This window comes from Hirundo rustica, chromosome 6 (assembly GCF_015227805.2).
Source record: "Hirundo rustica isolate bHirRus1 chromosome 6, bHirRus1.pri.v3, whole genome shotgun sequence".
NCBI classification, from domain to species: domain Eukaryota; kingdom Metazoa; phylum Chordata; class Aves; order Passeriformes; family Hirundinidae; genus Hirundo; species Hirundo rustica.
Genome location: NC_053455.1, coordinates 49,554,536 through 49,582,135, shown reverse-complemented (window position 1 = coordinate 49,582,135; position 27,600 = coordinate 49,554,536). Strand labels below are relative to the sequence as shown.

The following is a 27,600-nucleotide window of genomic DNA, read 5'->3' as shown; positions in this document are numbered from 1 at the left end:
AGTAGATAGGTAATCTTTGTTCGCAGTTAACAGAAGCCGGATCTTAGATAAGCTACCCCGGATCTTGTAACTCATTTCTTGTCAGGTTTATGTTTATGTAGTTGTCCTTGTCATGAAAAACAGAATGTGGTAAATAAGACATAAGATAGCTGCAGATTTCCTGCTTAAAGGACCCATTGAACACAGGAAACTGTAAGTTCTACCAAGGAATCATTTGTCACGAATGCATTGAAAAGGTAGAAAGGTCAGGACGAGGAAGACTCATCTTACTTCCTCATTTTAGGTGACCCCTCCCCAAAATAGACCCCCGACTCATTTTAAGAAACAAAGTACACATGCTTAATAGCCTTTTTGCCAATTAGCATACGAAGCGAGGAATGGGAGGTGACAGGGGTATGAATATGCATTTGTATTTTGGATATTCAACACTTTTGTGAATAAAAGACTTTGTAATTACCTGTGAATTTAGCAGTGCGAATTAGGGAACTATCCCGCGTGCTGCCCGGCCGTAATAAACATACACTTTCTAACTTTAAACTGTTAGAGAGTTTTTGTCCGTCACAGTTGGGTATCGATACTAGATCAATACCCATATTTCTTTAATAAATCAATATGAGGAAAACATGATTGAAATTCCCAGAAAAGGGAACGAGAAAATGCCGCTGCCGGGAATCCTTGAAAGGGAACAAAAAGCGACGGAAAACGGAGATGATAGCCCGGAGAACCAGATGATTACCTCAGATCAATATCTAGATCGTCTCCGTCAGAAATTAACATCTCCACACCACACCTGGACCCAACCATTAACAGTATTGTCCTCCTCCGCCGATCTATTCAGACCCTCAGGACTAAAACCTGCATGATTAATGAAAGTGCCTCGGAGGAAGGACCGTCGAAATCCCGAGCCTCTCTCCGCGATCCAGTGTATAAAAAGAGACTGCTGCAAACCAAAAATGTGAACTTGGGGGATAACAGACTGACAGAGTGTGTTATCAATTGTTCACCCAGCGGCGACCCTGGGCTTGAAGCTGTCCTTTTAATTGTAGCTGTCCGAGACTGTTATTCTGTCTCATAATAAAATTCCAAATTTTGATTTATCGATTTTGGTGAATCGTATTTATTACACACACCAAGTGTCCCATGTGCTCATTTAGAAGTACACTGTGTTGCAGAGATTTTTTTTGAGATATACCTTTAAGAGATACACCTTTCATCTCATTCAATTTTAAAAGACAGTGAAATGTTCGTAACTCAAAAAAAGTACAAGAAAAAGTGCATGGGAGGAAACAGTTCAGGAGGAAAAAATAGGAAGTTTGAAAGCCAAAGCAAACTATCTTTCAAAGCAAGGATCTTCCTACTCAGAATTATATGATTTGTGTTGCTTGTCATCCTGCCCATTTTCTGAGATGTCTCAACTCAGCAAGATAGCAGCTGGTGTCACTGAAAACCAAAGGCATAGGGAAGCCAATCTCCAGCTCAATATGAGACATTCACAGCAAAGCAGCTGCTTACATGTACAATCTCTTGGCAAATCAGATTTGTCACCAAGGTCATGGCAGATTAATTATTTTTTAAAATTAATATTAAAATGCCTAAAGGAATGGAAGGAGAGATTAATGATGTATCCTGATAAAATAATTTCCCCATGTTTGACTGAATTGTTGTTCTGAGCATCATCCACAGGGGAAAAAAAAAGAAAACTCATTAAGTTCAGAATCCTTTCTACTCAAAAGTCTTAACTGACAGAAATTCTTTCCTACTGAGAAAAATGGAAAGTGAAATCTTCTAGCCATGCACATCCTTCTCTCACCAGAAAAGCACTGTATCTGGCATTGCAGAACAAGTCATGGGCAGTGGCACTCTGAGGCACTCAGCCTGATTGTCTTTCACAAGGTGAATAACAGGAGATCTGTGAACAGCTTACAGGGTTTTGAGTCACTAGCACTGCAGGTCACATAACATCCAAACTGAGAATGTGCTACATCTTTGTTAAATTCTCCAGAGGAACAGGGGTCTGGAAAGGCCCAAGGGGGGCCAAAAAGGATACTGGAGGTCCTTTTCACAGCTGTGAAAAGCACTGGAAATTCCATTGCGTCAGAGCATTCCCTGAACTGCCTGAAAGTATTCCTAAAAAGGTGTACAAAAGAGCAAATATGGTGGCCAGGCCCCCTGGGTGTAACCTCACACTCACTGAACAACTCACATAAAAATCAAGTAACAAGTGACTATGACCCATGAATAAGAGCAGAGTTAAAACTGGATTTCATGTTTGTTGTGGGCTCATTTGGAAGCTTCACCTCTTCCACCTACTGCCTCAGGCTGGTGCTCCCCACCATAATAACTTCCCAGTAATCTAGTCATTTGTTCCAGCACAGGGATGCAGAGCAGGGATATCATGAGATGCTAAATCCAGTCAAGGGAAGATAGAGCCTATAACATGAATTCCTGGAGTCACGTGAAGGTTCTCCTAGACAACATTTAATTTATCAAATCAGGGCTAGGATAAATACAAGCAAAGTTTATACCAGGATCAATACATCCTATATTATCTTCTCAAAGTAATTATTCCATTAGATTTGTAGAGGGGAGGGGGATGTAGGCCAGAATTAAGCTAGGGAAAATGTAACTACCTCATCTGAAAAATCTGCCAGGAAGGCCTCAGCATATTGGTTTTTAAAATCATTACAGTTCATGTGTGTTATTGCTGCTGGTGGTGGTTGGGGTACCTTTGGTTTTGAGAACACTGACAGATGTACTGCCATGCTAGCAAGTTCAGAGCTATCAAATACTCAGGTAATAGGGGCATTTTGCTCCTTAAAAACTGATGGACACCAAGATCTGTATATCTAGCAGTAGTCTCTCACTTCATTCAGCTTTCTGCAAACCACAGTTATGTTTGAAGCCTCACCATGAATATGCTTGATATGAGTCCTGTGTGGTTTACTTGTTCACCAGGAATATATCAACCCTTTTCACTGCTCCACAAGAAATGTTAAATGTTCTATGCTAAATACCTCTTAAAATCCTGTCCATATAGCTTTCAGTTCTTCACACTTTCTCATAGTTCAAATAAGCCCAACAGCCTAAAAATAAAAGGATGTGAACACATTTTTCAGGAACAATAACAGTCCCAGTTTAGCCTGGATGCTCCTCAGAGACTCTGAAAAAAAGCACAAGAAAAAGCACAACAGTGAAATGAGCCTCAAAAGCATTTTTAATTTTAATTACTTTGTTACCTAGCCTCTATAAAGAAGCACTTGACTGAAACAAGTTCAAAAAGCAAGGACAAGTAAAGGGTAATTTTTATAAATATGCCAAGTCTTAATCTCTTTTAATCTCTTTTCATTTGACTTTTTTTCCCTAATATTTTTCTTAAACACTTATCTCTAAAGCCAATGATTTTTAGTAAAATTCTTTATTTTTACCCTGAAAGCTTGCTATAGGCTTGCAAACTTGAACAGCTGCTTCTTTGTTATTAGTAGTAAAATAATCTTGTCTGCCAGCTAATACCTCAAGATTTTCTCCACTGCAATTTCAACTACCTTCAAATTCCAGGTCCTAAATTCTAAAATGGGAAAAGTGTATCTGCTCTTATGGAAAGGTATAGAAACAATTCCCCACGCCACCTTGTTTTACAAAAGCTTCAGAAAGCCTGCTTTGATGAGTGCATTTAGTCTTGTGCAGTCACAGCCAAACAGAGCAGTGTTGGCTCAGTAGCCTGTTCCACCACCAGCCTGGAAATATTTCCCATAGATCCTCACAACGTCACCTCTCAGACTCAAGTCACTGTCAGCACTCCTGCCTTCAGCTTTGGTTCCTGAAAGATTTTTGTGACCTTTATAACCGAAAGAGAACAGCAGAACCATATGACCAAAACACACCATAAAATCCAAAAACTGGGCATAAAAGATGACTTTTAAATGTGCATTTGTGAAAAAACCCAACTCACAGTCAAGCCAATTCCCGAAAATCCCTACTTCAATCTTTTTATCATGCAGAAAGCTACCAACAGTATTTAATATGGTGTTAGTAAAACACACACATACATAAAAAGTATCAAAAGGAAAAAGCTTCAGAGATTATTCACTCAGAGCATGTAACAAACTAAGCTGGTCACAAATATCTACCGGTGTGCTAAAAGAAAAATTTCCTAGTGCTCCATAAAGGATCTGGATAGTGACTACACACAGACAGGGGGGTGTCAACCTAAGGTTCTGTAGCAAGTTATTCCCTCCTGGAGAGCCACAAATCTCACAGCACGGTCAGGGCACTCCTCACACCAGCTTTCTAAATATAAACTACCTTTCCGTCCTGCCAGCCAGCCATTTAGCTGCAAAATTTCTACTCAGTGATCCACTTAGAAGGTAAAGCATTGAGGCCGCTGCATGTACAGAACCCAGAATTACCAGCACAGCTCACTTGCAGAGCTTCTCAGCAGCAGGGCACTGAAGCCTTAATTTATTTCCTTCCAAGTGCTTTAAGCTGCTTTGCAGGCTTTGTGCTTTACTTGGGTGAGCATCTCTCCCACATGCTCTAGATGACTGAGCCTGACATTTGTCCTTCCTTTTATTTCATTTTATAGCCAACAAACTCGTAATCTCTCTTTGGTGACCAAGTGCCTATTTTTGTGACTCCCATTTGCTTCCTTGAATATTCAGATAAATATGCCTTAAATAGATTGGATGTACTTTTCTTCTACTTCAAAGTAATTGCTCTGCTTAGAGCTTGTGAGTAAATAAATATGATAAAATTTGATTTGTTTTCTAAATACTCAGTATCCAACCAGTGAACCCTCTGACAAAGGCACCGGTACTGCAGCTCCTGCTCTTAAGAGTGCTCTCATCCTCTGATTTTCTAAAACAAGGTGGAAGGACTTTTCCTTTCCATGAATACCTGCAAGGAAGGGCTCCCTACTCATTCAGCCTCAAGTAAAAATTCTTCCTTGGTAGCGTTTCCTGGTTGTTTGCCATCTTCCCCATGGTAATTATCTCCTCTAGACACCACTCACAGTTCCAGCTGTCACCAGAGGTTAATATTGCTTGCTTGCCTCTTCCCCATCTTCGGGAGGGTTCTTGACGCAGCAGATTTATCCCTCTGGATGTGATGCGGTGTCTCGCAGGAAACAGACTGACAGCGCACAGGAGCTCAACTCTAGACAAACTCTAAGCTGACACCACAGTGATATGTAAAGTTCAGGGGAAAATTTCACAAAAAGTGAGAGCTTTTTGTACAGAAAAAAATAACAGCTTTTATCTTCAGGGTCTGCCTAAGCAGCTCTGCATCTGGTAGCTGCAGGAAACCACACTGTAAACAATATGATAAGCACTGCATTATTACCTGTTTATATGCTAAATTATATAAATTAAGATAGAGACACATACACCAAGACTAATTACATTTTAAAATTGCCTCCCTGAGGGGAAGTGATTGCAACTATTATTAGTTGCAATGCAATGCTAAAAAAAAATAAAAATCAGGTCCCTTTACTCTAAGCAGTTATAAAATACACTAAGAGGCAGTTTTTATTCCAAAGATTTCACAACCTAAATTGACAAGCCACACAGAGAAAAGAAGAAGCTGAACACAGCATTCCAGAGAGTTAAGTCACCCAAAATATGCATCAATACAGTGACAAAGCCTGCAAGAGATGGTAGCTGTAAAATCTGGACTTCATTTCAGTAACAGAAGATGCAGTTCTGCCAGATCTTATCCTAAACTCTGTAATTTCTTTTTAGGGAGCCAATGCAATCCCATTTTCCCTTGTGAATCTAATCAGCTTTTCACAGCAAAATATCCATCCTTTCGTATAGCCAGCAAGCCACTGACTTCAGACATTCAGTTGCTAGAAAGCTCGTTTTTAGCCCCATCAGAAGGCTTTTTCCAAATGCTCAAATTAGCATTTCCTCATTTCTCTCCTCATCACCTTACACCCACAAATTCATGAGATAGTTGGCAACTTGGCTTTCCATTAGCCCTTGGAAAAAGAAACACTAAGAGACCAGAGGAATGAGATTTTGTGAGTATAACCTGCTGAAAATAACAAATTAAACAGACTTCTGAAATCTGAAACTCAAGTTCAGCTTCCATCTTACCTGAGGAACAATTAGTTTGCCTGGAGCACCAACAGTATACAGAAAAGGAACACAAAGTGAGGAGATATTTGAACAACTCACTATATCTAACCATGATAGGAAAACTGTGATGTCAAATTTATATCCAGCTATGTCCAAAGCACTCAGACAGGTGATTGGGTAATGATACGTATGAGGCTGCTTTTTCTCAACAAATATAACCAAAGGAGCTTATACTTTGAAGAGCTATTTTAATAAAGCCACATTAAGAGTTAAATGACATATGGAATGGCTCTGCCAGAGAATAAATTTAGAAAGTCGACATATAACCCACATGAAAATGACAACAGCGATGGTTACTCGAAGTCCTGCCAGGTGCCCTTTAATAAGCAGATAATGTGATTAGTGCTGCAATGCAAAGAGACACCATGCTGCAACATGACTCCATGCTGGTCTGCCAGGAAACATTTACAATACAGTCCCTGGATGCACTGGGATTTTTCATGCATAATAAATAAAGCAACAGACTAGCAGACTCAGGCTCCTTGCTGAACACCAGTGCCCTCCACTGTGTATGCTGAAGATTCCTCCAAACACTGCAGCAAGAGAGAGAATTTATGATTTTTGTCCTCATGACAGACTGCTGAGTCCCCCGGGACCGAATGTCAGACACATGACTATCTGCTGTTTCATAGGGCAGCTGCAAACACCCAAGTAATACTGTCAGTATAATGCAGGGATCCCTCCATCAGCCTGCATAGTCCCCCCTCCTCATTGGTGCTCACTCTGCCAGAGAAATAGATCTTTCAAAATCTGTTACAGCCCTTCCTCAACTGATGCTTTATACAGTAATTCAGTTGGAATAGTGGAAGTTTACTAAAAGTACAAAACCCTGTTAATTAAGAGGTAGTGACTTGCACGTAGAAACTCTTCAGCTTCCTTATCAAAAAACATGGCACCAAAGTGTTTGGGATGGCATTAACACCACCACCATTTTAGGATGTGTATCACTACCTCCCTAAGCTTTGATCACCTTTGTTCACATTTGTTTTCCAGATTATAATTGCTGTGTTCTTCCAGGACAGGAATTATAAAAGAGAATCTCAACAGAGCATGAATAACAGCTCTTTTACTGCCCTTCTGACAATATTGCATACTTTAATTCAGACAATTTGAGGCATGAGCTACCATATGAGTACCTATTTTCCTCTGCAAAGACTATTCTTCCATTATATTTAGTATTGCTTTTTACTCTCCAGCTGCACCTTCAGAAAGATGTGAATGCCCATGATGTGATATTTACAGCTGTGATTGCACACAAACCACAGAAGACAAAATCCTCAAGCTCGTTCTAATTCACACAAAACAAAAAAGGCAATGGGAGAGAAAACTAGCCCTCTTCTGGAAGGGCCTGTGATTTAGCAGAAAGCTGAGAAGTGATTTAAAAAATGTTTCATGAAAATGCTGCTGCACTGAATGCATTGAAAGTCTACGTGACCAGCCAGGGCCTTGTCTCCTCATACGTCACTTGTACTTCCATGTACGAAACACACTTATGGTTGAGTGGCCAGCTTGTGCCTTTGGGGTTCATTTTTACTGTTTTAGCATTAATTACATGGTGCCCCCTCCACCACCATTAATCATGGGGGGAAAGCAGTGCTGAATGACCTGAATAGGGAAAATGCCAAAGGAGACAGAGACAAGTATCAAATGAGTAACAATGACATGAATCACAAAACCCAATTTCTCCTTCACTGCCCCACTACCACCTGTACTGACAGTGCCTCTGTGGTGTCAGTCACTACATAGCAGTGTTCAATTCAGGATTTGGGGACTGTCTCACTGAAGGATGTTTTATATCCTCATGCAAGAAAATGAGCAGAAGTCAGAATTCACTGTGCTTACTATGAAAGTGCAAGAAAAAACTTTTTGCACTATCTGAAGTAGCCACATGACCCAACACTTATCCCCTTCAAAAAACCACACCAGAAAATATTAACTTGAAAGATCCAAGTCTTTCTCTTCCAAACGAACATTCCCCTTTGAAGGCTCCTTTCAAATAGGACTTCAACAAAAACTAATTAGCTTTTAAAACAAGCACTCCTCCCTACATATCCTCCAATATCTTTTGTTTAAAAGATTTTTTATTAGTTTATACAGGTTGAGGAAATGACTAAAAGCAAGACCAAAAAGGGATATAATGCATTACCAAGGCTTTGGAGAGACAGACTACAGAACTGTCATCCTTGTAATCATTTGGGGGGGGGGGGGGGGGAGGGGGCGGGGAGAGGTGTTTAACTACCTCCAGGAGGCTTGAATACAATTCCATGGTTTCATTTTTACTAAAATAAGACATTTGCATTTGTAGGTTCTTCATGGCATTCTGTCCTGTGCCCTGTGGTTGCAGCACAGTCAAGGCATTTCTGCATTTAATAGCATCTCTACTTCTGCACAGTTAATACTCCTTGAATATTTAAGTTGCAGCACTGCATGAGCTACGAGTTCTCTCAAAAGATAACTACTCTCTTTTTCAAAAAGGAGCCTCAAAGTCTTACTGGGGAGTGAGTAGGAAACTGATAAGAGCCTTCTCCATAAATAATGTTTTTAAACTCAGGCTTTTAGGGTAAGACTCAAACCTCCTTACTTTTTCAGTGTTGAAAACACTATTGACTCCCAAATGTGAAAAAAGCCCAGCTTTGTCACAGTGATTTAGTTCCATTATGTATTTCAGTTATTCAAAGACTCTGTCTCAATGTCACAAAGTTCAGCACTAACACTGCAGCTATCACATTCAGGTAGAAAAGCCACCTTTGTGGTGGTCAATAAGTACAGACACAGTTTTCAGTGTAGCAAGGTGTTTTTCAGATATGTTATACAACATTTATTAAACAACTACCTGTTTCTTTCACAACAAAAATGGCTGGCTCCTAAGATGATTAATCCTTGATTGAGGTGAAAAGTGCAAGGTCTTTTCTTACCAGGCAAGGATTTCTGTTTTCAAGTGAAAGTCATACAAGCATAAAAATATTACACTTACACATTTTAGAATTAGTATCACAGTACAGCCTCAAATGAAGATAAAAATGTCTTTCCACTAAGGCTAGGAGCTTTTCACATACTAATAGCAACTTTTAACTCATTAAGTTTAGAAAGGCAGGTACATTTCAAGACAACCCACATCTCACTTTCCTTTTTATCAAACATTTACCTCACATTAAAATGAGAACTAGAATGCTACCAATATAGCCACAAAAAAAGGAGTAAGTGCCATCACAGTGAGGAGAACAGACAAATTTTGCACTGACTTCAGTAGAAGAAAGCAGAAGAAAAGAGAATTCAAATAACTAAACTGTACAAATGGATGCAGACTGTATAAAGTAACATGAAAAAAACCTAACTGCTTGGTAGCCTTAAAAATCAAACAGCTTGTATCACCAGCAAGATGATTGGAACACTACTTCAGCATTTGTGGAACGAATCTTAAATCCAGCCTCTCCATCCAAAAAATGCTTCTATTTAAAAGAGGATGCAACAAACAAAGCACACGTACATTTGTATATACAACCAGAAATACTGACTTGAATATTATACTGTTAAAGGCTTTTCAGTTTACCTGTCATACTGAACTTCAATTATTTCAGTTTAAAACTCAATCGCTCAAGCACTTACTAATTAAGAAAGACACGGCTGATACAGTTGTTTTAAATGAACTCTTCTTGAATGATAAGTTATTAGAAAACTGTACAATCAAGTAGACACGTTCACAGAAATCCATGTGATATCTCTTATGGACTATAACAGCTGACAGCTTTGAATCAAGAGTGACCAGTGATATCCTACCAAAGAATGTTCTAAAAAGTCAACCTTTTAAAAGCATATATAAAATTCAATTCAGGGAAAATTGTATCATAGTTCTTTAGTTCAAAAAATTTGCAACATCACATTTCTGTCATCCTTAAAATAAAATTGACTGGCTTCCAGCACTGATAATTTCCCCATTGAATTCAATGAGTGTAGCACACAGCTTAGATAGGCATGTGGTGTTCTTTACATATGCAAAGTTCTTAATTTATTGTAACTTTCTTCTAGAATTTTTTTCCCCAACCCATTTTTCCAAAGATTTCTGCCTAGAAGACAGGAAGCTTAAAAGGACATAAGCACAGAGAAGGTTGTTCAAACTCAATACTTTGCTTTCATGCACACTGGAGGAATCTGCCAGCAGTATATTTTTACTTCATCAGTTCAGCAAGAAACAAGATTGCTCTTGAGCCGACATTCAGAAGCACCAGCCTGACAATACAGGCATGTGATACTGAACAAGTAGGGAGAAGGCAAAAGGAAAAATATTTTCTTAAATCCAGCCATAAACTTAATAGAACTTAACAAGTTCACTACAAAGTTTAACTGGAGAAGGGTAATTAGAAAATATACTACAGCAGATACGGAAATACAGAAAATGCCACCTTTGTGGCCACTTAACAAAACCTAAGGAAATTAAAGCATGGAAAACAGGTTGAATACCAAATAGCTGCTTTTCTCTACCTCTGTCACACCACACTTTAGAAAATTAAGGAAATTCTTTACTTGCCACCTCAACCTATCAGTCACGACAATCAAAAACATCTACATGGATGGAGTGCTGTTTCATTTCCAGCTCTCATTAGCATAGAATTCCTTTCTACATCTGTCTTGCCCTGTCTATTAATGGGGATAATTTATCCTGACCTCCTTTATGAAGTGCTCAAAAATCTACAGTTAAAATGTTCCTAAACAAGTAATTATATATAATAGCAATCATGTATCAAACTTCAGTTATCAACTCATCACATTGAAAGCAAGAATCTGATTGTTCCTGGAATTAGTACACAAAATTCAATTTTTTCCACAGACATTAGTTTCCTAGTACTTCCATCATTGTTACAAACAGCTGTACTATGCTAAAATGCACTAAAGAACCTGTCTACCACTGACTGACTGTGAAGATTTCCAAGCTTCAAGCAACAAAAGACCCAGGATTTTTTTTTCAGCAATAATTCCATCTTGTTTAAACAAAGATACTTTTGACCAGCGTCAAGCTTAGATGCTATTCTGAACCTGCAGCCTGGATTGTTGCAATGGCTCCAATCTAAGACAGGCTGTAGCACTTTGCAAATGTATTTTCCTGTTACTTCCATCAACCCCTCTCTCCTTACAGGGGCTGGTCTACAAGGCCACAATTTCATCACCACCACTTATTGTCACTAGTTTCTCTTCTTCTTTCCTCTACATCTGTATGTTACTTTTCTCCTTTCAGCTGCACACAATGCTGATAATCATTGAGTATGTTTGATGTACACATTTTTCTTTCATCTGGTACTACTTAAAATGAAAAAAAGGTGAGAGGATTTGTTATAAATTAAGGTACTTACCAACTATTGCCAGATTATGCTCTGAGCCACATGCAATCTGAAAAAGAAATATGAATGACTAATCAGAACCTGCTTACCAGTAGGAAGATAGTCACAATTATGACAGGAACTCAAAATTAACTTGAAACAAACAACTACAGTTTGTAGGATGCAAAATCAAGGTTGAAGTGTTCTCACTCTTAAAAGGTATTTAATTTGTAGCCTCACTTAGGGGCTTAGTGGCAGGGGTGCATGTTTGTTTGTTTTTTTAATTAAGAGGTATTTTCTTTTCAAAATGCAGATATTTCAACCCTTTCAAGCAACACATCACAATTCTCCAAAAACATCACACCTTTGACAACAGCCAGTAGATCCAACAAGAGGCACAGAGTAAACACAGATTAACCCATACAGAGATAGCTGGGAATCAAAAGGGTGATGACAATCTCGATATCTCTTATCTATACTGTTTTTAAAGCTGACCGCAGAGGAACTGCTCAGAGTATTCAGGCTCAGTGTGACAAACCTGATCACTATGGTCACCTGCCTAGAATGGAGAAAAACTACCCTAGGACTCAACCCTTCTGTTAGCTCATTAACCATGGAAATGAGTTACTAATTTCTTTTCAAAGCAAACCTATAGTTCACTTATTTTTTATCCTTCTTTGTAGCTGCTGTGACCATGTCTGATGCTTAAGTTGCTTTAGTGTACTGAGTTTTTCTAAGTCGTCCACCAATGACAGTAACACAGGCACCAAGAGCAGTCCCCTGTCCTTACTGCAAGGGCTTGTCTTTCCCACAGAATTTCTTTTGCAAGGTCACTGCCAACATAATTGTCTGATGTAACAGACTTCACACAAGGTTACTCTGCTGAGTGTCCTCAATTTTTTAATTTAAATAAAAGCAACCCCCTCAAAATCCTGTATCCTGTCCACTGTCTAGAAACTACTTGCCCATTATACCTACTACTGAGCTGGAGAAAAGTTAATAAGAACATTCCTCTTAAAGTATATTTGCAATGGGAAAATATAATGAAGAGTATACGCTCAATTATATTAAAAAGTAGAAGTCCATACCATCAAAAGTCTATACGTTTCTGTGCACACATAACTTTACAGTTTTTACAGCCAGAGAAACAGCTATAATCAACTCCATGTCTGCAGAACATAAACCCATAGAAGTTAATAAAATAGGCCTTGTGCTCAGCTCACTGTACTTGAGTATTTACTGGTGAAGGTACACCCAAGACTGACACACTGAGTAGCTTGAGCTCTTGTGTTATAAATGAACACCACAATCACTACTATTCACATTTTACCCATGTCACAACTGCTACATGTAAACATTTTGGCAAAGCCATCCCAACACAACAATGGCAAGGAATGAGAAAAAGTCACTTTCGAATAAAGGTGCTTAGACAAGAGATTAAAGCATTTGGGAAAACAGGGCAAGAAAAATAATTCAAGTCACAGCATATTCCAGCACGGCCTTGTCTTCAGAAAAATCAAGACAAAGCAGCAGGAAAAGCAATACCTTTGCAAGAACACTAACAGGACTGCATCAAGTCTTTTATTCCACAATACTGCACACAGGAAAAGCTCCAAGTCCCAGCCACTAAAACACATAAGTCACTGCCATATCCTACATCACTATCCTCACCACAAGACCAAGCCCTACACAGCAGCAGGCCTGGCTTCTAATGCCTATTTACTGGCTAATGCTCCCACCTGTGCTTCTCAGGCTTATAAGCTGATGCCATGGAAACAAGATCCACACATGGAAACACATGCAAAGGCTTTCTAGCAAAAAAGCAAAATTCTCATCTTCACTAAGTGCCAAAAATTGGATATACTGAAGTTGTTGCTAATAAAATAAATAAACTTTATCTGAGGTGTGAATAATCTTGGCTAATTCCCTAGGAAATACACTGACACAGGCAGAGATTCAAAAGCATCAGCACAAAAGAACTGCTCAGGCTGGTGGATGACACTGCCAGGATCTGCTCCAGGAACATTACATTAAAAAATAGAAAAAGAAAAAAAAAGTCCCACACTAACAAGGCATTATTTAGATTGTAAAAAAGTTCCCCTGACAAAGAAGCATTTTTTTTGCTACATCTAATAGTAGAGCCTGAAAACCAGATAAAAGGATGCTGGTGATCTCCAACAGCTTTGCACTTGTAGCTGTTACCCTGGCCACCATTCAAAGCCTCCCACTAGCCAGCTATCAGGCTGCAAGGGAGTCCATCAAACCAGGCCTGGAATTGCTGTGTTATACAACTGGCCAGTGCTGGGGAGCTGCTCCCAAGGCTGCCACACTCATGGCCAACATGCTGCAGCTCTGGGGCTGATGGGGTACGAGCTACTGCAAAGCAAAAGAACACCTCTTTTGAGGGGGTAAAAGCCACCTCTGAAGTGGTAGCTTTGCTAAAACCAAAACCAAGTAAAATCACAAGCTGCTGAAGGCAGTGCCCTGGATTCACTCTCAACAGCCCAGAGCAAGGACAGCACACACCACATACCAGCAGCAGTTCTGTGCTCCGAAGTAGAATTTGCTGAATTTAGACTACAAGGTTCACCACACCTCTGCCTTATCGCAGGGTGTCACCACCTGACAACACAGACTGACCCTGTAGGAACCCCCGGATAAAAAAAACCTTAGAGAACTCTAAATTTAGCTTCTTGGAACACCTTATCCATCATCCATGCTCCTTGCTACAGGCTATACCATCCGCCCACCCACAGGATTCCGGCTGGCCTGCACACCTATGCCTCTGGAGCTCAGGAGGGACCACACCACAGAGGTGAAGCAAGGTTGCCACTGCTTAATGTACATTGAAGCCTTTCAGGCATTTCACAACATCTTTCTCAAAATAAATTTTAAAATGTGGCACCTTCTTTACTCCGTGACTCCCCGCAACAGGCAACAATCAGCCAAGAATGATTGATTTGCTGGTACAAATACAAACCAGCAAGAGAACAGCATTGCTGAACAGATGTTTTGTGCTTACATTAGACGTAATAAGCTCTGCAGTCAGTGCAGGTCACTGGGAGAAGCCTGGTATTTACTGCAGCAACTATAATTTTCTGGTTACTTATCTTCTCTCCCCACCCCCAGTGTGCTGCAGAGAAATTAAATTCCAACAGACATCTGCATGCTTCCAGTGGGTAAGTACAGTCAGGGATGCTTATAAACACATAATAATGCTTTCTAATTGGGCAATAATTTTACATTATGTTTTAATTGAAAAAAATCATTAAACTTAATGACAAATCAGAGATACTGTTACTGCGCAAAGCATTCTGTGAGCTTAAGAAACACCACCCCCTACACGGAAACAATTCACACTAAAGTTCTCAGTTTGGAGGGAAATTTTATAAGAGTTGTGAAGGATATTGTGATCTCTATATAAATGATCTCAAGGCACGTGGGAAAATGTCTATAAGGCAGGGAAAGAATGCTTAGGGACCATTTCACCCAGAACTTATTTACCTTATTATCTGTGGTCTTTCAACCATACATGAATTGTTTGTTTCTTCCCTTAAATTGTGCACTAGCAAGCTGTTTTCTACCTAGCAATGGCTGTGGTTCAGATCCATCCATCCATCCAGATTTAACAGGTGAGGTGTAAGCAGCCAAGGGACCAGCATTTTATTAATCATAAATAGTATGATAAATAGCATAATCACAGACATAAGCTGCAAGGATAAGTGAGGAAAGACCTTAGCACAGCAACCACAAACTCTGGGCAAAACATCGACACCTTTCTGCAGCCTACATACATGCTTATGGCCCAGTCCTAACAAAAATTAATTGACTGAATGTAAAATCAACGGGTTATGCAAAATAGAGAAAATATTTCACTTAAGAATAAAATATTTTCTGATCTTAAAAGCACTACATGAAGAAGCAGAATGATGTTTAGTACATGTTATATAAACATTCCATTATGTAAACATATATACCTGTGTGTGTGCACATGTAGAAATACTTTCTCCTGCTTGCTGCTGAGGACTCCAGGATGGTGTGGATGAATGTAGACGAGAGATCTCTGAAGTCAGGTTTTAGAAGAAGAGGTTTATTGTATGGGACATGAGGCCTTGCTCGGAGCCGCCAGGCGCAGCTGTAGCATGGCCTTGGAAGGTGGGGGCAGTGAGAGATAAGGAAATTCCAAGAGCAAGACGCAAGAGGCAAGAGAGAGGAGCAAAGGAGAAGAGAACAAAGAGACAAGAGCGAGGCCCACTCTGCAGCCCCCTGATAAGGGGTCTCGAGGTGGGCTGTAACAGGCTTGTGCCAATGGGGTTACAGATACTTGATACTTCAAGGGGGGTTACATGTGTGGGATGAATCATACATAGGGGGTTGTTTTCGCAGGCATCTAGTAGCTAGGACATCTCAAACATCAAAACTTACTTTCAATTCTATCTCAGTTACAGGTTTCACATTCTCAGAATCTAAGCAATCATATTTATAGGGCTTTCTGGCTTCATCCTTCCCAACATACACAGATATAAAAAAGAAAAAAAAATATATGCATATTAGGAAAAGGTTATCTACTAAACAAGATATTTATCAGGGAAGAAAGTTCTGACAAAGCACCACCTTTTCTATCTGGGATAGAGAACTCACCTTTGCAGACAACCAATGAACACATACAGGATAAGACTCCTGTGGATATTTAGATACATAGTCTACCTTGCATTTCAAAAGGTAATTAAGAGACAAAAATACCTTTTGCCAACCATCCCCTAAGGGACTTCCAAGTACTAGAACAAAACAAGTCTGACAAAGTGTATAAAAATCCAAGTTTCAGGCTAGTATCATGATCACAAGGCTATTCTTTCTTTTCTTTCTGTAATCCCAGGGCTTTGACTAAGGATCTGTTGTGCAACCCATCAAAAATGGAATCAGAAACTGCAGGCAAAGTCAACCTCCCCACTGAAGCAGAGGGGAAGGAAGATGAGAGGGTGCAATGAAGAAGCATAGGGAGCTGGACTGACAAGAGGGATTGCAGTACAAAAAAATCACAAGCATCCAAACATCAAGGTGTTAAGCTAGAACAACAAAAAGACCTAATTTATTTTTGTTTTAACTCCCTATAAATGCATGTTAATTCCCTTCAGTGCAATTATTTCCCAAAACATGAAAGGCTGTGGAGGCTTCCATCACTTCCTGGAGATGAGAACATGATGTACAAAGAAGATTTTTAAGGATGAATGAAGATATGATGTTAAGTTGCAGGCAGATTCTAGTTTCTGTCTTCCTAATTGCACCAAAGCTCTTTTTCAGGGAGAGAGGGCAGAGGGCAAGGGAAGGAAACCTCTGAAAGGGTGGACACGTAAATATTTTTATCCAGGACTTTAGCCATGGTATCTCATGTCTTTTGACAAACTTCACTGTAAGGAAATTGCTAGGGCCAGAAGATGGCAAATTTAGTTCCTTCTGAGATCAGAAGTTCTAATGGAAGGAGACTAGGTGACTGAGAGACTGTAGATCAAAGCTTACTTAAGACTGGGGTATCTTCTCTCCCAGAGCTGTTCTTCCATGTCCTTGATTAGTAACAACAATTTGTACTGTTTGACACACTCAGTGCAACTACATTTGTAGGCAGAATTCTATTGGTGTGCAAAAATAAAGTAAAAGGAATCTAATTAGCAAAGCTGTCATACTTCCAGTGATCCTTTACTAGGAAGCCTGTGTTCCTCTTCTGGATGATTTGACTCCTGATTGATAAGAAAGCAACTTGCTAATCTAGTCACATTCCTTGGTGAGCATAAGACTAAGTTCAGTTTAATGCAGAATATGTTCCTAGCTGTTGGCTGCAGCAGGTGAAAAGTAAGAGGGCTAGTGTCCTGTAGGTCACATTTTTCATCAAATCTTATTTTCCACTTAACACAGATTCTTTTGTAGTTGTGTGATTGGCTTATTAGTCTGTATGTAGTTTTACTTTCCGCTACAACAAGAAAATTCACAACAGAATTTAAACTGAATGCACACAGCAAGATCTGAAAGAAGACATTTCTTCTCCAAACACACCTGACCAAAAGCTAATGTGCCACATAAGTGGGCCTTTGCAAGCAAGGAGGAAGAGTGGAAGCATCAAGACATTGCCAGGATGCAGCAATCTTCCAAAGGAAGATTTTATAGCTCTCTGTAGCATCCAGAGTTATGATCTATGCCCTTCCTGCCTGAAAGTAATTCCAAGCCTGCATCAATTACAGCACAAGAGACAAAATGCTTTTGCCCCATGCTGCATTTCCCTTGCTTCTCCACCCACTGTTTTCCAAGTCCTGTCTCCCATTACTCAATACCCTGTCCTGCCATTGTCTTAGAGTCACCAAAATGCCAGCTGGCCAACACTAAGAGTTTGCCTTCACACCCTCCGTGCCATATGTGACATATATATGTCTCTGCACACCTTCCCTCTCCGTGACACTAACCACACATGAGAAATTGCTCTTCTCTCTACCAACTGAGCACCACACTTCCAGGAATGTCTTCTTGTGGTTAACAGGGTGTAGGTGTGTCACTGCAGGACATGAAAGAAAGACAAGACTCCAAGTATTTTAGAAGGCGAAGAGTATAGAAGGCTTTATTGTCTAATACTTATCACCTTTTATAAGGTGTTCCAATACAGACTTAACATGAGTGGTGAATAGGAACAACACATCCCTAATTCCATTGGTGAAACAAGAGAAACAGCAAAACACCACCTGGAGAAAGATTGTCAGGGGAAAGGATAGTTGTTTTGCCAAGACTGTTTTAAGAAGAGGCTTTCTTGAGAACTTTTCCCTTGGGGAAACAGTTAGCACTGCTAGTAGGCTAAAATCTCTTCAGACTTAGAAATATCAGGCCCACACAGGTGCACTTCTGTGATTCAGTTGGTGCACTTTCGGCCTCAAGTGCTTGCATGAGATGGAAACATTTGTTAAGTACAAAGCAAAAAAAAAAAAAAAAAAAAAAGAGAGAGAGAGGGAGAGAAAAAACCATCAAAAACACAACACAAACAACAACAACAACAAACCAACAACCAATAAGAAAAAAATCCTAAAAAAAACCCAAAAAAACCCCAAAAACACAAAAAACAAACCAACCACACAACAACCACCAAACCCCCCACCAATACATGCACAAAACTCCTCCAAACAGCCCAAATAAAATCATAAACCAAAGACCAACTAATCTTTGGTTGGTTTGGGGTATGTGGTTTTATACAACTCCAAAACCTTATTGTTAGTGAGCAGGCACAGGAGATGAAAATAAAAGGAAAGAAAAGCTAGTTGTTAAAGCAGTCAACATTTTCATGGGAAGGTTTACATCACAGCAACACACATGCACCTCCTAAGTCTACTTAAAGGAGGTCACATTGACAATCCGGACACATTGAAAAAATTAAATATGGACTGGTTTGCCTTAAGCTGAGGATGGAAAGACTGAGGACATCAACACAGAGCAAGGTCTGTGTCCACATATGAAAAAAGCCTATCTTTAGATGACTCCAGAACAACACAAAAAATGCTGAGATCTCAGTAAGGACACTGAGTGTATTAGGTTTTAGTCGAATGACAAGAATGCAGCCAAAACAAGTGTGATAAAAATCTTTACAAGTCAGCAATGTCAGCTGGCTCTTCTCTCTTGCCTCAAGATTTTTCAATTAGTTCTTATACCCTTCTTCAGGCAGTTCTCTTCTTTCCTTGGGGTTCAGAAAGCATTAGTATCTTTCATTCCAGGAAAATCAAGTTCAGCCACTTTTATATCCCTCAGCCTCACCGGTCCATCAAAATTTTCCATTTTTGTAATCAAGACCTCAGCCACAAAACAATTTTTGTCTGTCCTTTCGTAATTTTTAAAATGAACCAAGTCATGGTCATTCAATTTCAGTTTGTCTCCTGTAACAAGCTCTCTATTCAGTCCTCATTATATTGTGAAAAATTAAGACTAAAGTATCCCTTCTGACTGATAAAGAAATCATTCATTTATCACAGCAGCCCTGTTAATGTGTACATACTTCTAAACCTATGACTGTGCACTGCAAATCCCACAAGACCAACATCCTCACGAACATTACAGACATCTAGATATCAGCTAGGGGTCTTCAGCAAATGCACAATTTCACCCAGGGGAACTTCACCATTTGTCTCAAAATTATTTTGATTTGGATTGTTTCATGCACAATTCCCAGCTCCCTGCAGTCCTGTGTCACTCTCTCCTAAGCTGAATGAGAGGGCAGGCACACTAAGATGAATACCTTACAATCTCTTCGGGTTTGCTTTGGTGACTGCAACTAGCTTACTCTTTATTGAGGCCACAAACACTATTTTGATATAAGAAATTAAAGAAACCAAGGTCACAGAAACACAAAGTTTCAGTATACTGATTTGTTTCTACCATCAACACACACATTCTTATGATCAGATTATTGTGATGTTTTAAGGTCAAGAACTGCGGCTTGCAGCATGCAAAAAACCCACTCGGTATCTGTCTTTTCTTTTTGTTGTACATGAAAACAGCAAAAAGACAAAAGTTTACTATAGCATATAAATGTCATCATTATCTATCTGATTGTGCTAATTTCCAGTACTCTGAAATTAATGAAATGGTTCTGTTAAACAATGATTACAGACAAACATTCTGTCAAGTATATATAATTATCAATCATTTTATAGGCTTAGAATAAAAGACATGACAGCATGTTATTATTTGGCAACAAAAACATTGAATTCCACTTAGACAACCACATCCTTTTGTGGATTTATAACTGCAGTTTTAAGTTTTTCAACAGAATCTGGGTTTTATATCTCTTTCCTTGGGGCAAAACAGTCCACCATTTTTAATGCATTTGGAATCTTTTCTGGACTATTCAGTGCAGCTGGGGAGAATCAGAGAGCAACCAAACACATATCATGGGCACTGAGCTCTCTCAGGAACTCAGCTCTCCCCTAATTGTGCTGTTACTGCAAGACGTGTCACTACAATTCTTCACAACAAACACACTGCAGTGAACTTGGGACACATAGCCTGCAGGATTACACAATAGCACAAAGCCCGGCACTTTTTTAGAACTCAAAAGAAAAACAGCACTTCTTATGAAGTTCATACCCTCAGACAACTGATTGTCAGGGTATTCTAACTGGATGCTGTGAAGAGGCAGAGAGTGTCCCTAAAACACCCCTTTAAAAGGGGCAAATGCTGTAATGTGGCTGTGGCCAGACAGCAGCCACTTCATTAGGGCCAGAGGGAACTGCCCCCCACCATTGTCAGGTGTGACTTTGCTCACCCTCCATAATGTTTCCTGTCTAGCATGTGTGGGTGTTTTTCAACATCCTTACAGTATTTTCTTCTCCCACATGCCCATGCTATCCTTCATAAAAAACTGCATCCAAAACTCCTGGCAGTGTTATCAAAATAATACCACTATGATGTCATTATGGGAATACTAGCCCCACTTTATAGTGCAGAGGCTTTTTTTACTTCTTCCAGCAGTAAATCCAAATTTATGATAGAATTTTAAACATCTCAGTTCAACTTCCAGCCCTGGGATGTGGGAAGAACCAATTTTCAGGGAAATTACTAAATGTTCAAGGAAGCTCCCATGCAAAATTGGATTGAGCTTTCATTTATATGGTAGCCCTGCTGACCGTAGTGTGTACTACTACTTGTGCAAACTGGTAGTACACAAATATACTGTCACTGAAGGAAATAAAAAAACCTACTTAATTTCCAAAACATTTTATTTGAAAGAAATGAGCAAGTTATTTAAAGTACAGAACCACTACTGTGTAATATCATTAGAAGCATCCCTTACTGGACCCAGCACCTTTGGGAAATATTATTCGAGATAACTAGCAGCTGTTCAAAAATGCAGATCTTTGCCTGATTTCCAGCATGACACTCACTGACCTCTCTCCCTCCCCCATAAACATGCACATAAAAATAAAATGTTATCAACCTAACTCATAGCCAAAAAAAACCACCACACATTAAGAACTTCTCCTAAAATATGACAAAATAAGTAACACGGAAAACAAAAACATTTTTGTACACCAACTACCTCAAACTTGAGGACAGAATGTTCTTGGTTCATTTACTTTCCAGAAGAGCTGCAGGCATGCAGCTTCTAAATCCTTGTACAAAAATACCAAGCAATGAATTTTGCTGACTGTCTGCTCCCTTGCCTCTCCAAATAAATGGTGCTTATGTCTTTAGGGTAACATGTAACTCTGCCCTTCAATGTTGGATTCTCTGTTTCTGTAGCACTTACTAACAGCACAGCTCCCCAAAGCAAGCTTGGTGGAAATAAATAAAATTTAAACTTGCTTAGAGTCCAATGCAAAAATTAATAGGAAAGCTCTTCTGAATTAATAAGATTACCATTTGAAAGAAATCAAATAGAGACTGAGCCCTGATGCTAGACCCAAAAGAAGAATTAGGGAAAAAAACATGTCTAAAGTGATTCTACACAGCTGATAAAAAGGCATTTTTATTAAAAAGCTGAATTATAGAATCATAGAATCATTTAGACTCAAATGGATGTTTGAGAACATCTTTTCAGATAAAGATACTGAACAGGACTGGGCCCAACATTGGGCCTGGGGAACATCACCTATGACCAGACACCAGCCAGACTTAACTCCCTTTTCCCACCACTCTCTGGACCTGACCATCCAGCCAGTTTTTCATCCACCAAAGAGCACAACCATCCAAGCCATGGCTGGCCAATTTTTTCAGGGGAATACTGTGAGAAATGGTGTCAAAAGCTTTACTGAAGTCCTGGTAGACAAACTCCACAGTCTCTTCCTCATCCACCAAGCAGGTCACCTCGTCAGAGGAGGTCAAGTAGGACCAACCTTCCATGAACCCCTGTCTGATGCGCTGGTTGCTCTCTACATGCCACGTGATGGCACTCAGGACAAGCTGTTCCATGACCTTCCAAGTACCTAAAGCCAGGCTGACAAGCCTGTAGCTCCCCAGATCCTCCTTCTGGACATTCTTGTAGCTCAGTGTCACATTTGCCAACCTCCCCAGTGCACCAGTACTGCTGATAAGGATGGAAAATGGCTCTGTGAGCAATTCCATGAGCTCCCTCAGTACCTTTGGGTGGCCCCTTCTGGCCTGAAAACTTGTGTGTGTCTTAGTACTCAATGACCATTTCCCTTTGGATTACTGGAGCTTCATTCTGCTAGCTGTCTTCCAGGTCAAGGGACTGGTACCTGGAGAACAACTAGCCTTACTATTAAGAAGAATAGTAATAGCAAAAGTAATAGCAAAAGAAGAATGTGAAGAAGGCATTACACAGCTCAGCCTTTTTTCTTTATCCTCCGTACCCAATAAAGGATGGAGATTCTCCTTAGCCCTCCTTTTCTTGCTTATGTATTTCTAGAAACATTTTTGTCGCCTTGTATGGCAGTAGCCAGATTGAGTTCTAGCTGGCTTTTGGCCCTTCAGATTTTCTCCCTGCATGACCTCATGACATCCCTGTAGTCCTCCTGAGCTGCCTACCTCATATTCCAAAGATAATAAACACACCTTTTTTTTTTCCTCTGGGTTCCAGCCAAATGTCCCTGTTCAGCCAGGCTGCTCTTCTTGCACCAGCTCTTCTTTCAGCACATAAGGACATCCTACTTCTGTGCCTTTAGGATTTTCTTATTGAAAAATGTCCAGCCTTCCTGATTCCCTTACACTTCAGGATTGCCTCCCAAGGGACTCTGTCAACCGGGCTCCAAAACAGCTTGGAAGTCCAAAGTAATAGTCCTGCTGACCCCCTTCCTTATTTCTCTTACTTCATTTCCTACAAAGGGAACAGGATGGATAGCAAGGGTTCTGCAATGTGAATTCATTTAGAGTTCTTGAATCAAAACTCCAGAAGAAGTTCATAAAGCTTGATAAATGGGCAAGACCGAGACAGACAAAATTTACTATGGTGAGGTACAGCATAATAAATCTTTCTGGATTAAAAAAAAAAAAAAAAAAAAAAAATCCCTTAGTCTGTTCATATATACAGAAAGACTCTTAACTAGTTGGAACCTCTCAGGGGAACTATAGAACATCACTGTGGACAATTCACCAGAAATACCCATTCAATGTGTAACTGCAACACAAAAAGCAAGAAATTAGGTTAGTTTAGTCCTGAGCACACAAACAGTCTAGGTAGTTTTTTAATATCAGTGATTCCACAAGCAACACATATTTGATAAAGAATTCAATTTACAGTGATATTTCTAGGACCTCTCAGAGCCAATTTATAATTTTTTATGGCTTTTTCATTTTTTCTTGTTATTGTAATCATATATCTTTTTAATTTCCTGATGAGAATGCCATACACTGTCCGGGCAACTGCCTGACAGAAATCCAAGTGTATTATGCTTGCATTTGACATTGACGCATTTATCAAGATTTTAACTCACAAAAAACAGGTATCGTATTAGACTGACAAGATATATTTTCCATAGTCACATACTCACTTGCAGGCAACTACACCATCATCCTTTAAACTTTTATTGATCCAAATTCATGTCAGGTACACCATTACTTAGCCAAGGCAAATACCAGGCTGTCAGGACTAAAATTATTTCATTTTGTTCAGTCCTTTAAAATACTGGCAGGGCATTGTCTTCCAACCAATCTTCTGAAACTTACCTGACGTTCTGGGAAAAAATTATTAATATCAACAACCCGTACAGCACTGGAGCCATCTCTCCTTAAATTCCAAAAGAAAAAGTTTCAGCCCTGATTTTTAAAATTCTACCTCTAGAGGCTGAAAAAATGCTGATATGGAGAAGAGAATCTCATCCCTTTATGATACTTCCACTCTTTCCCCCAAATGCAAAATAGAAAATTCTACTAACACAGAATTTGCCTTCCCAGGGTTTTGCCAACATATTTAAGATGCTTTAGTATTGATAATGCATAGTCTCTTGTATTTGTCTGAGAGCAAACTCACCCACATTATCTTTTCCTATCCCTCTTAATTGGAGCTGGCCATTCTGTGTTGCGGTAGATCACAGGCCCGGGCTGCAACCAGTGTCTTATGTTTTAATTCAGGGGAGAGGAAAGTATTTCCCACCTGCTGGATAGCACTTAAAGCCTCTTACTTCCAACTTGTAAATTACTTAGAAACAGGTAATGCAGTTTTAATATAAAATGCCCCTTTCACTCCTGTGAACCTACTTGATTCTTCCTGAATAAATTGTAACCACAGATGCTGATATTGCAATCATAACTTTTTCCGTAAGGTTTCATGCAGAAATATTTTACTGCAACATGGCTTAAAGGAGAGCATTTTGTTCATTGATACAGACTAGAAGGGAGTTGGCTAACCTAACCAAGATGAGGAGGGCAGAGATAGTGTCAGTGGCTTCCTGCATTAATTCATCTGTCTTCTTGCTGTTCAGAAAGATTACAACATTCACACGTGCACAGAAGTCAGGCTCCTATCCTCCTACTGTTAAATCACAAATTTTCCTGTTGCTCTCACAGGGTGGCTCTGCAACAGGGCACAGGAGTAATCAAGACAGAAAACACAATTTTTCAAATAGCATTTCATGAGCAGTGCTATATTCTCATTATAAAACGGAATCAATGCTTTAAAATAAATCCTGAAGACAGGAACACATTCCTCAGTACAACTAGAGAGTCATTGTGAAATATACTGATCAGAAATCCCTTCACAATATCTGTTTTCCTTTTAATTTATAAAATATTAGTAATAAGTAATATGGAGTTTTAAAATTCTAGCTTCATCTGATACAATGGTATATGCCACTTGACAGAATACAAAACATAGAAACTCTCAAGAATAGAGTTTTTATATCTTTTATTAAAGTAGCAGCATTTTCGCAATAGATGAAAAGTACTGCAGGTTATATTAAAAGCAACAGCCCACCACTTCACCACTAATTACAAAACTCACCCACCTCTTGTGCATTTGTAATTCCAAGTGGCATCACTGTTTAGCTGGAAATCAAGATGCAGCAATTCTCCCTATTTCAGAACTTTCCAGACATTTGGTGAACTCATTTAACCTAAAGCAAAATATGCATCCCAGCTAAGAATAATGACAAAAGGAAACCCCTTCCTGGATATTCTTGAGCCCAATTAAACTGAAGCATAACACAAAACCCCACCCTCATCTGCCTTGAGTTCTCAAGTCAATCAATTTCAGAAGTGATTTACTCTCACAAGGAGGTGCAGAAGGTTAAGAATTACTGCTTAAGTGTGCTGTGCAGGAGGTGAACTGTGTGTTTTCCTGCCCACACGTCATGTTTACGCATTGGCAAGTATCAGGAGTTTTGGAGTCAGGCAGTAACCAAAGATTTTGCCATTCTGACTTGAGCACTCTCTGGCCAACACACCATTCCTGAACACAGAACACTAGAGAGCTGGAGCTCACATTCCCAGTCCACTGAACACAGGGTTACACATTTACATCTTTGCCCAGACTCTCCAATATTCATGCTAAATAGAAGTCACATCCTTTTAATCGAGGTGGTCTCTGCACAGCACAGCTGCCCTGGTATTATCATTTCAAATAACAATGGCAACTGAAGTCCATCACTTCCAATTACTCAAAACACATTAACCACTGAAGACAGAAAAAAAAAGACCAATTTTCCCAACTATTTCAATGTATGGCTTATCATCTTCTGTAGATTTAGCCTCAAAAATATCTGAGATGTACCAAAATACAAAGCAGCACTTCATTCCCAACTGCTTGGCCAAAAAAAAACCTGGAATGGCAGTTTTTAAGAAACTTGCCCTTTCCAACCTAGTGCTGAAATACTAAGGTTCTTACTGGATAGGGGAGAGTTTGGTTAGCCATAGTACCTTTAGAATCATACAACCTGAAAAATATTTGGATTTATTAGCTTACTTTTAATTCAAATGTTATATTAGTCAATAGAATACTTTTTACCTGTGAGGGAATTTCTGCTACATTTCATGTCTTTTTGAATCTTTACACTTTTGTCATATTTGTACACAGCATGCAACCATTTTTCTTACTAATGTCTGAAAAAAAATTTTTTAATATCTACACCTCTCAGTTTCTCAGAGTATTTCACAGGAGATGGAAGCAATCCATTCCTGAGCTCAGAGGATCAAAATTCAGCTGTTGAGCATCATTTATCATACATGTTGGACATTTCTGGCAATTCATTCATTGCTGAATTCTTCACATCACTTGCATGAGGTGAAGCAAACCATCTGCAGATGTCATACAAACTTCTTTTCCTGGACTACTTCTTTTCCTATTCATCCTCTCTTATCACCTCTGCAGTCTCCTATTTTCTTTTCTTTCTGTGCACAACATAAAGGACATCCTACATTCACCCACAAATAAAAGAACAACTGAGCTAAGTTATCAGGGAAAAAGGGCTAATAGACAAGCAGAGGGGTTGTGAAGATATTTCAGGTCACTTGTAAATGAAAACAAGGCAGTAAAAACATTCTGTAGATTTTCCTAGTGAACTTTACTCTGTAGTTTGCCAGGGTAAAGTAATCTCCTAAAACAGAAAGGGAACAGGGACTGAAATAAAGGGAGGGGGCAAAGTTTCTCTTTTACCCTCCTGCCTTAGAAAATTATCAGGCTTTTGAAAATTTCCCATATACTGTTTCCCCATTTTTCCTACCCTCAATTCCTCACCAAAGAGCAACCATCCTTGTATACAGAGAGAACAGACTACTATTGCTAATTTACCCATACAGAACATATTAGCATAACCCTAAATTTATCATTATTAGGAACATATATAAGCCCTGATTTAGAAAATATGTTTCTATTTTGGACCTTCCTGAGAACAGAAGGCTAATTTTAAAACAAACAGAAATAAGAACAAGCTCAAAATTATGCTGCACCTTTAAAAAGAATAATTTCAGTATAAGACTAAGATCTACAGAGTGCAAAAATTTTGTTCTTAAAATAATTTTTAAAAGAATGATTTTTCACATGCTTTTTTAGGCCGACTCCATCATGACTAAAAGGAAGGTAACAAACATCAAAAGCTAAATTGTTCATGAGACTGCCTGAAGAAAAAGGTTCTTTCAGATCAGGATGAAGGGCAGTAAAATTCACCTCAGCCTCAGTAACTAAGAAAATTGTTTCCATCTCTACAGGCATCAGCCTCTTGAAAACTGAAGGAACAATC

The 27,600-nt window shown here is 39.3% G+C and overlaps 1 protein-coding gene across 1 annotated transcript in view; it reads right to left on the bottom strand.

Annotated features, from left to right (window-relative positions):
- Window positions 1–27,600, bottom strand: part of SERGEF (secretion regulating guanine nucleotide exchange factor) — a 166,609-nt gene that overhangs the window by 71,650 nt on the left and 67,359 nt on the right. Inside the window, 1 exon segment of the mRNA XM_058421057.1 lies at window positions 11,480–11,516. Within this exon segment, the coding sequence (XP_058277040.1) occupies window positions 11,480–11,516 (37 nt within the window).